The 10,998-nt window shown below is 38.9% G+C and overlaps 2 protein-coding genes across 2 annotated transcripts; one reads left to right on the top strand and one right to left on the bottom strand.

Annotated features, from left to right (window-relative positions):
- Positions 1-394: 394 nt before the first annotated feature.
- LOC131728230 (L-lactate dehydrogenase A chain-like) lies at positions 395-5,563 on the bottom strand (the record flags this gene model as incomplete). Its single annotated transcript, XM_059019321.1, is given in 8 exon segments — positions 395-564; positions 1,014-1,137; positions 1,391-1,508; positions 1,798-1,971; positions 2,477-2,650; positions 3,849-3,963; positions 4,477-4,632; positions 5,396-5,563. Coding segments are annotated over 7 exon segments (999 nt in total). The 3' UTR covers positions 395-399.
- Positions 5,564-6,593: 1,030 nt separating this feature from the next.
- Positions 6,594-10,991, top strand: LOC131728231 (putative palmitoyltransferase ZDHHC13; the record flags this gene model as incomplete). Its single annotated transcript, XM_059019322.1, has 8 exons — positions 6,594-7,383; positions 8,025-8,212; positions 8,378-8,500; positions 8,824-8,901; positions 9,390-9,534; positions 9,718-9,782; positions 10,420-10,582; positions 10,881-10,991. Coding segments are annotated over exons 1-8 (897 nt in total), but the record flags the coding sequence as incomplete, so codon positions are not given.
- Between the last annotated feature and the right edge of the window lie 7 nt (positions 10,992-10,998).

The following is a 10,998-nucleotide window of genomic DNA, read 5'->3' as shown; positions in this document are numbered from 1 at the left end:
TTCTGCAGTCATTCATTTAACCACACAGTTAAAGCTCAAGCACATTCACAATAATCCACAGTGGCAATCAAGCAGTGAACAGAGAACAGCAAGCTGCACAAGTCTCAGGTTTAACAGGCTATAGTGAAACACCTTTACATCTGTAGCTAAAAGGATCCTGTAGTTGTATAGTAAAGCACCTTTACATCTGTAAAGAAAGGATCCTCTATGCACTGGCCTTGAGAGTTTAAATATTGAGACTTAGCAGTAGCATCCTTGGATCACCTAGTTATGTTTTAGTATCGCTTTACAACATTTCAGCATCTAACAAGCACAGAATTAGAGCTGTGCTTACAAGCCCTTACTTAGCACGGCCTCGAACACTAAACTATGCAGCAAGCTTTCTTTTGCACGGTTCGTTCACAATTTGAGCTCTTTCTGGACAGCCCAGAGGGTTTCGCTGCTTTTCTTCAGGCGGGTGGTCTCACTTTCTTTCAGTGGCTGTTTCAAGACACCACAGACCCCAGACGAACCCAGCACACAGGGCAGACTCAAGAAAACGTCTTCTTTAATTCCATGCATGCCCTTTAAAAAAATAAATAAATAAATAGCGTACACAAGGAACGGAGAAATTTAATACATTTTAGAGCAACTCCAGTATCACGAGGAAGAGGACAATTTGGATGACCAGATCCAACCTGTCAGTACATTATAAGCCCGGTTTGGTGCATTATTTGTGGGACACATGTCCCTTGCACCTTAAAAGAGTTAACTGTCAGAACTGGGTTGAAATGAGTCACCTAAACAACCTAACTAGGCACCACCTATGGTGGGCAACATTATAAAAATGTGTGTGCAGGGGTGTCTGGGAGGCATAATACTCCCTCGTTTTGGACTAACATTTAAAAATCATAAAATATGAACTAGTCGAGTCTTTATATTTCAGTAAGCAGCAACACAACAAGATTAAAACACTGGCGTTCAAGCCCGCTTGCCATTGCAGAAATATTGAATTGTGTGGAGGACTCCCCTACCTTGATGAGGTAGGATACTGGGTGGACAATCCGGAGGTTCTTCAAGATTGACTGGGCAAGACTAGACACACTCAGCCCAATGGCCCAAGAGGTGTATCCCTTCAACTTGATCACTTCATAAGCACTGTGAAGGACAGAAAACACAAGAATTTATCAATTCAAGCCAATACCCCAGTATGGGGATATTATATTCACCCTAGAGACCCTAATTAGACATCGCAGCTACCTCTTCTAGACATGCAAAGTGATCTGTGTAGCAGAAACATGCAATAAGCATGAACACATAACTGAAGCAATTACCAAAGACTGCAGACTGGTTTTGGTCAGTAATGATCTGGTAATTCTCAGGCCAAAAAGTTTTATTTGCAGCTCCATACCTTTCCACGACTTGCTTGTGAATGTTTTTCCATTCTTCAGGGTCCTTCCCTGTATCCAGGTTAGGGTTCAGAGACTGGAGACTGACTCCAGCCACATTGGTTCCACTCCAGACAGGGACTATTGACAAAACAGAGTTGAAAATCGGAGTTCCTTTCACACCTCACCAAGACTAAACATAACAGAAGATTGATTATTCTCCTGTATTTAACTTGTGTTTATACACATGTCAAACAAAGTGAAAGCTGTATGCACACACACAGAGCTGTGAAAAAAAGAAAAAACAACCTGGATACACGTCTACAGTGTGCTCAAAATTATCACAACAGCAGGCGAGGCTAATCAAACAATCTTTTGGCGACACTGAACCAACCAAAAGAAAAGAAAACTGCGTCTACACCACGCGTACCACTCGAGTCCCCATGTTCCCCGATGATGTAGCCATGGACGCTGGTGGAGTTGATCTTCAGTTTCTCCCCAATCAGGAAGCGGAACCTGGCAGAGTCCAGATTGGTGCCGCTACCCAGGACGCGGTGGCTGGGGAATCCACTCAGCTTCCAAGCCACGTAGGTCAGGATATCCACTACAGCAGCAACAGGAAAGGCAACAGACTTTCAAGAGAAGCCCAGTTTTCACCTACCGTACCTCATTCGTTTAGCAATAAAATTAAACAAACAGGAAGTCTAACCTAAACCAAAGAATTTTATATCTGGAAAGCAGACACCTCTTTAGTCATTAGTGCTCATGCATATTTATCAAAATAGCAAGTTATTTTATATTGTTTACTGGGCTACTTGATCACAATTTCTGATTCATACAATACATAGATCGTAGGGCGATAAAAAAGATGCAGTTATATTTATAATTACTCCAATAGACAACACCACAGTTAAACAATTTGCTTTACATGAAATACCCAGAGGATCTCCTCCGTTCAAAAGACAGTGAAGAGACCCTTTAATGAAAATGATTTCCAATGTGAATTAAATTCTCCCCATTTAACATTTAAGTAATTTGTTTAAATGGCTAAGCTTTACAAAATGATCATCCTCACCTCACTTAAATGGCCGTGTGTTATCGTCACTTACCTGGATTGGAAACAACAAGGAGGATGGCATCTGGGCTGTACTTGGCCAGGTTAGGGATGATGTGCTTAAACACTTCAACATTCCTCTGCACCAGGTTCAGGCGACTCTCCCCTTCCTTTTGACGAACGCCAGCCGTGATGATGCACAACTTGGAATTTGCTGTATCTGAATAGTCTGCAAAATACAAAACACGGACCTTTAAAAGAATCAACCTTAACACCTTCGAGTCTCATCAGCTCAGTAAAGTAAAAGTTTTAGGCCTGGAAAAATGTATTCTCCAACAAAACACACAACAACTGCAAATACAAAAATCTAAAAGAAAAAAAAAAGCACACACAAAACAAGACAACCCAAGGGACTTTAAAATATATTGCCTGTTACTCATACTTTCAAGCACGCTTTCACGTGAAAAGCAGGTTTCATAATAAAACCCTTTCAGTATAGCACATTACAACACGTGCTGTTGTGCTTTAGGGTGATCAAGTTCACTTAAGAAATGTTTTATCCACTCCACGCTTTTCATCTTCCTTGCACTCTGCACTTGCTGTAATTGACCTTGTCTGCACCAGGGGGATGGTGTGCGTAGGAAAGCCTTTACCACCAAGGCATCACGCCATAGATTTGATTTTCCTTTACACTAGACAGATGCCACTTGCAGGTGAAGTACTATGGGACACTATGGTGTGCTTTATACTGCACACAGGTGTGTGCTACAACAGGGAGAACTTAAAACCATTTGTTCTCCCAACACAAATTAGATACTACTATAATTCAAATAGCATTATACTCTGCTTCCACCAATTGATACATATTTTGGTCATAAAGTTCATATATGCAAAAACACTTGAATGCTTGTTTGTAAATGGAAGAGGTGTTTGGGTAAAAAACCTGGAATATTCACATGCCCAGTGGTTAAAGAAAAGGGCTTGTAACCAGGAGGTCCCCGGTTCAAATCCCACCTCAGCCACTGACTCATTGTGTGACCCTGAGCAAGTCACTTCACCTCCTTGTGCTCCGTCTTTCGGGTGAGACGTAGTTGTAAGTGACTCTGCAGCTGATGCATAGTTCACACACCCTAGTCTCTGTAAGTCGCCTTGGATAAAGGCGTCTGCTAAATAAACAAATAATAATAATAAATGCAGTATAAGAGGTTGTGTACGTGTCACAAGACAGTTGAGGTATGGTGAATCACTGACTCAGCTTCCTGGCAAACACCACCCGATTTAACACTAGGCTTGGTTTCCTTTGAGTGTTTTGCAAGGCAAGTTTCTAGGAAACGTGCTTTTTTTTTTTTTATCTATATTTATATCATATCAATGTCAGTGTGTGGACTACTTGCTAGTTGAAACATGTTTTTTCTTCCCTAACGTACCTTTAGCAGCTGTGATAGTAGTCTTAAGAAAGAGGCTGCCATGTTGCAAATCCATAACTTCACCCTTCAGTTTGTCTTCCATCACATCAATCAAAGTAACATCATCAGCTATATTCTACAAAATAAAGATGAACAGAGAGAGTTTTGGACGGCTTGTTTTACTGAGCTTTTCCCATTCACGAGACAGATCATTCCATCACGTTTGAAATGTTGTAGTTAAAGGGCTTGTACTCAGCAGCAATGCATTTATCAATTCTGAAACGCAGTTGGAAGCCACAATACAGCTATTGGACAAAATATGAAGAAACGATCTCAAAATGTGTTGCTGCTATAATAGATACTGGTTATTCATTTGTCATGAATATTGGTATGTACATATACACACACACAGTATACATATATATCCCAGGCTTATATCCAAGTCAATAAACCAAGCACAATAGGGCTATGTACTCAAACACAATTATAGCTTTAACAAAGATATTCTCTAAATTACCTATAAAAATGGCAAATAATGATGTGTAACATACACTCCATTACCCGGGTCAACATAGCCACTTTATGTTCAAGATGCTTGATGGTCCTAGCACGATTATAGAACACAAGTTTGATTATTTTACAAACTTACTGCCTGAAGTATGCTGATCGCACAGGCCATCCCCACCTGTCCCACACCTACAATAGTGACCTTTGACCTGGCCACCGTAGGCGCTCCAGGATTAACTTCCTGGATCAGTTTGTCCTTTACAGTTGCCATGATGTTGCAAATATTTTGCCTGAAAATCTAAAACAAACATAAATAAATAAATAAATAAAATTGTAAATTCACCACGTTGAGTTTTACAGGTGTTGAGCAATATTCTAAAATCTATTTTCTCTTTCTCTTATTAGCACTGGCTCCATTTTCTTTGCTGGATTTCATTTGGTTGTGTACTTCCCTTTAATTTGGAATATACGGAGATTCTATATATATATATATATATATATATATATATATATATATATATATATATATATAGAGAGAGAGAGAGAGAGAGAGAGAGAGAGAGAGAGAGAGAGAGAGAGAGAGAGAGAGAAAGATAAACAGGATACAAAATGGGCAACCTCAAATCAGTCTATTTTATTAGCAAATTAAGGGTCTGACACCAACACCCAAATCCTTATTGTATTGACGCATTCATATTTATGTGGTGCCTGATTTATTCACCTCAATTCCAGGCCAGGATGCCACCTAGTCAATTTGATTCGGCTGCAAAGGTAATGAGAGATAGCGGTAGACATTTTATCAGGTAAATGTCTGCCAACACTTTCGCCCTTAAAGCAACATCATCATCATCATCATTATCATTATTATTATTATTATTATTTATTTCTTAGCAGACGGAAATGCAACGGCAGAAAACGTCGAATAATTAATAACGGATACCACAAACGCAATTATATTTCCTAAAACATATACAGAATACACTTACCATAAGTTACAAAAATGTCTAACAGATTTTAAACAATGTATATTTAACGCTGTCGTTTTTAATAAATATACTCACAAGTGTCTTTTTCAGCGATCGCCGATCGGACTACACAGAAAGTAGAGGCAGTGGTTCGGTGTTTTCTTGTCAATGAAAAAACCTAAAGGAACATATTTTGTTTTATGATTCGCAACTACACCACGCCCCAAAAGCTGGTAACTGCGCACCAGTGAACTCCCCAGAGGCATGTATTACACTTTGTGCTGCAGACTAAAGTCCCTCCCAAAAGCTCACATTAAACTAAAAGCAGATTGCGCAAGATCTGTTTTACTTGTTGCTTCATATAGGACGTTTAAAGGTACAGGATCACATTTGAGAGCATAAAAGCGTTCTGGCTTTCACCCAGTTCATCATTAAGTTTGAATGTGCTATTTGTCAGTGTATTTACGCAGGCAGGATACAGACTAGCTGAACTTGCACAAATGCCGATGTTAGTTTCAGGTACGCGGATAAAAACACAGCGCACTGCGCTGCTCGCACATGCCTAAACAACTTCCGCTTAGAAAGCATGGCAGTGTCCATTCAAATCTGTTACGTTCTGCTGTTTTAGGTCTTTTTCGTCATTTTTAATTAATCAGATTTTTCCACCATTAAGAAAATAGTATGCAAATATTTATCATATGTAATCAGGTCGAGCTGACATTCTACCGTGGTCAAACTTAGGTTTCAAGCTAGTTGAATGTCTACAAAATTAATTAAAATTAATTTAATGTCTACAAAACTCATGGCAGGTGGGTGGTTACTGCAATGCCCGTCTGTACTTGGCAGTGTATAGGACCCAGGGGAGTCCTGTGGCAGGCATGCATTCAGCTGCTCCCTGTTGTGCAAACGAATGATCACAGTGAAGTTATCAAAAATGCAAGCTTGAGTTGAGATGCAATCAAGGGTATCGATGAAATATATCCTCGTGAACAAAACAAGAGAAAAAAAAAGTTAATACAATTCATTCCAGCACTAAAGTCGTGATATGCAATATTAAATAAATGTTTTAACACACATGTTTGTTGTATTAGACAGGTATATTATCAACAACAACCACGCAAAGCAAAACAGTTATTGTTTGTTAAACATCATTTTTGCGTATATCTGTGAAAATAATCAAACTGCTTATCTGCCGGGGTTCAGCCAGCATCAACCCTTGGTTAGGTTTTCATGTTGGACCTGTGCCAAATGAACACTGTCGCGGTAATGGAAGAGGGTGCAGTTAGTTGCGTTATATTTGTATAACCTTCAACCTGCTCCTAATGCTGTCAAAGTTCAACCACACCACGTGAACGTTGGAACCAGTGCTCTGAGTTCAAAAATACCTACAATTATTGAAACTTAAATATAAAGCAGCCGAGGTGATTTTTGCATTTTTTTAAAAATGAATCCAAATAAATGGCGGATTGGGTTGAAGCAGTGGTAGTAGATGTGGTCTCGAAGATATCATGATTTCAATTGTTTGGCGTCCAATCTAATAATGGACTGTGCTATTATTAAATTGGCACGATGTTGTGATCAAACTCGCAGTACGATTTTTTAAAAAAAATATATAATTTGTTATTTTATTTGATGAATCATCGGGTTGTGCAGTTGTTCAGAAACTTTATTTTTAAATGTAATCCACAAAACAATAAAGACAAGTCAGGGGTCTAGGATCCACAACCACAATTGTCATGGCTACTAATATAACGAGACTATTTCAGTTCAAATCAATGACCATTGCAGCAGGACGAATGTCTGTTTAGTTTGTTTTGCTACCTAATGCATTTCTGCTAGTGCTTCTTGGACATGCGCGTCCCAGTAGTACATGTATTTTCGGAGCCTAAAAAATACAATAACTTAATGGGCGGGGCTTAAGCAATGCGGATGACGAATTAGGGCACGGCGCGCAGTATCCAGGAAGTCAAGCTTTTGAGCGAGCAAAAAAACTAAAGTAAAAAAAAAAAGAAAGTGTTTCAGTTTTCGCTGCTTAACTGAGCCAGGCACACATCGGGAACATGCAGTGGAAAGAAGACAAACAAGTAAGTTACCGGTAAATGTTTAATGCATACAAATTGTAGGCATATTTATGAACTCATATTTTGTTTGTCATCGCTACCAAGCGGTGTGCTGGGTGGGTGTGTTGCAGCTTTTTTGTACAATTTAGTGTAATCCAATACTGAAAAACACACACACATTTGCCCGAGTTTTTCTTTCTTTTAATTTTCATCGATTGGCCGCTAGTCCAACGATTTAGCCTGTATAATACGCTACCAGTTCCTATTTTGACAGTTAACCAAAAGGCTTAAACATATGGGTGTATTTTATTAGGAGAATGCAGCACAGGATAATGGGCACTGTTAAAACATTTGAATGTATTCCTTCATTTCACATGAAGGTTGATTCAATAAGAGGTAGGATTTGAATAGGAAGAACTTCAAAAGGATGCTGTTTTTCATTGCAATAAAATATCGATTCTATAAACCAACGATTCGCTTAAGATGTTTCCCCCTCCCCTCCCCACACATATTCAAAATACAGGTATATATGTAATAATATCCATGTTATCTGCTATGTGTGTAGTGCCTGGTGATTTACAATATCATGATTCTGATAGCTCAGCTGTTATATTTACACCCCTGGCTGTGTAATTACTGTACTAATAGTTATTTACTTGAAATAGTGCTGCCATCATGGACATGGGCACGGACATGGGCACGGAGACAGGCACGGGAATGGACATGGGCTTAGACAGGGATTCCTTGGACATCCTGGACAAATGGATCAACTTACAAATGACCCCACACAACAACCCAAAAGCCTTTCGTTCATAGATGACCAAAGCAACTGGGACATTATAAAAGCTACACAGTAAGTTCTTTTTGTTTCTGTTGTTAGTGTGAGATTAATATGTCTTTGGTGTCGATATCAGAATGTTGCACAAAAACCCCAAGACTGTTTGCTTTTATTGATAGAACACAGTTGAGTGGGATTGTAGTGTGGACAGCAGTGTTGTTTTTTTTGTTTTTTTTTAAGGTATGGGGCCCTGGAAAGGTGTAAGGAGCTTGTGGAAGCTGGTTATGATGTCCGACATCCAGACAAAGAAAATGTTTCTCTCCTTCACTGGGCAGCTATCAACAACAGAGTGGACCTGGTCAAGTAAGCGTTTTAAGTCATGGTTGCATTGCCTTTTTACCAAGCAAGTGCTTTTCTTTAACCACACTAACTAGCAGTACAGTAAAAGCAGGAGGAAATACTGTGTTCTTCAAACAGATACATCTGAATTAAAACATTGCATTTGTTCTTTGCATCTAACAAGTATTTATCAAGAAGTATATGAGGTATTTGACAGTGCTGGGATATTTCTTAAAGACATTGGTTATGTACTTTTTTTTTTCATTGGTAAATCATCTGTTATGTTAAATGTAAATAAACAATATATATTTGTCGTTTGTGTTAATCTTACACATGTTGCTGTGCAGGTATTACATTTCCAAAGGTGCAATAATAGACCAGCTGGGTGGAGATTTAAATTCAACTCCTCTTCACTGGGCTGTAAGGTAAATATTATTCCTTTTGTGCATCCCTTTGGGGTTGCTTTGGATTGCTCAGGTTCTCATTGCCATTGGTTCTGTCTGCTTTTAGGTTGTTAAACTACCTCAGGGATGGAAACAAGACTCATGTTGCATAGCAGTTTGAACCATTCCTGGTTTTACTCTGATTTTACAAAGACACACCTACGCTTGTTACCAATACAGTGTGGCTAATGAAGCTCATAGTAAAACCTGGAATGGGTCAAACTGCTATGCAATAATCATTTTTCTGACGCTTGTCGTAACCGTAACATTCAGGTGTAGTGCTGGCCCCTTCTACTTAATGATCCAATCATTTCAATGAAATAGGGCATTGTTAACACACAACATCTTTAGCAAACATTGACATGTGAGGATAGCTGTCCGATCAGCAATTAACAATGAGCTGTCCAGCGAATCAGATCCATTCCTGGTACTGTTTTGCTCTTTGGTTTTAATGCATGTTTTTTCTTTAGGCAGGGTCATTTATCCACAGTGGTCGTGCTGTTGAAATACAGAGCAGACCTTGCACTGGTAGATGGAGAAGGGTTTAGCAGTATTCACCTGGCAGTCCTGTTCCAGCACATGCCCATTATAGCTTATCTTCTTGCAAAAGGGCAGGTAGGAATTTGTTATGAAGAGTTTATTGCTGAATTATTGTTGAGTAAAAATATCAGTAAAGGTTTTTTTGTTTGTTTATTTGTTTTTTGTAATTAATTTAATAAATATTACAATCCAGATTTCCATATGTAAATAATCTTATGTCTTATTGTGTATAAATGGTTGCATTTTATATGTCTGCAGGATGTAGATATGCCAGATATAAATGGACAGACACCTTTGATGTTAGCAGCTCAGAAAATCGTTGGGTAATTATTCATCTCTGTTTATTTCAGTGTAGTTTTATAGTATGTTGATGTTCGATCTCTCTGTGGAACCAGTACGGTATGTGATAAAACATAATTACATATTCTACATTAAGAGCAAATCTTCTTATTTTTTAATGTGCTTGGTAAGATTCATTGCGGCATGCACACCTTGAACACCTTGGTGCATATTTGTCTTCTGCTCTGACATTAAGGTCACATTAGGAAAGACCATTCAGATATGAGGGATCTATCTAGCCTGAGCAATTCAACCAAGACTGAAGCATTGAATTAATGTGTTTTTTATTAGAGGCACTGTCCACAGGGTGAAGTTATGTCAGTCTAGTCAACACTGTGATCAGGAACCAAGTGTATCAGAGTACAATTGTCTTAATTTACAAATTAAAACCTGCAAATCTAAAAACAACAGTACCTTTTTTGATTAATAAATCAAATTGACCTTGCCTTTAGTGATGATCGTAATCACATTAAGATTTTTGCTCGCAAGGATGTGTTATTTTACCACGGTGTGCCTTTTAGTTTCTGTTTCTTGAGAAGCCCTGTGCATTATCAACTTTCAGCATTGGCTCTGCCTTCATCTATACTGTTCTTGTTTCCCCCCCCCCCCCAATATTTGTAGACCTGAGCCTGCTCACTTTCTCCTTAAGTTTAATGCTTCGGTCAGTGCCGTGGACAAGGTACACAAAAACACCCCTCTGCACTGGGCAGTGATGTCAGGCAATGGCAATGCAGCTCATTTTCTATTGGAAGCAGGAGCTGATGTGGATGCCCAGAATGCAAAGGTGAGGCGTGATTTGCTCACAGTCATACTCATGTAATCATACAGGGAGAATCAGCATTGCTTTAGACACATGTTTCATGCCCTCAATGTGACTGAATGTTAAAACAATTTCACCTTTTTGCAATGATGGGTAATTAAGATTCAATCGTAAACAGCTGTGTGTTCATTTGCATTGTGTTTTTTTAATAATAATACAGTGGAAAGAGGTCGGTGTTCATGAGTTTTAACGTGGGAGCATTACTCAGTTATGTGGTATTTGGTATGTGACCCTGGAATAATGTGAACCATTTTAAATTTAGGGAGAGACTCCTCTTGATCTTGCTCATCAGGTTAGGAACCCTGCACTGATTCACATGCTAACACAAGTGAAACATGAGAGAAGCAACGCCAACATGATGTTTTTCAGGAGATTGCAAA

This window comes from Acipenser ruthenus, unplaced genomic scaffold (assembly GCF_902713425.1).
Source record: "Acipenser ruthenus unplaced genomic scaffold, fAciRut3.2 maternal haplotype, whole genome shotgun sequence".
Taxonomy (NCBI): Eukaryota; Metazoa; Chordata; class Actinopteri; order Acipenseriformes; family Acipenseridae; genus Acipenser; species Acipenser ruthenus.
Note: the sequence above shows the minus strand (reverse complement) of the source record. Positions and strands in the feature narration are given on the sequence as shown.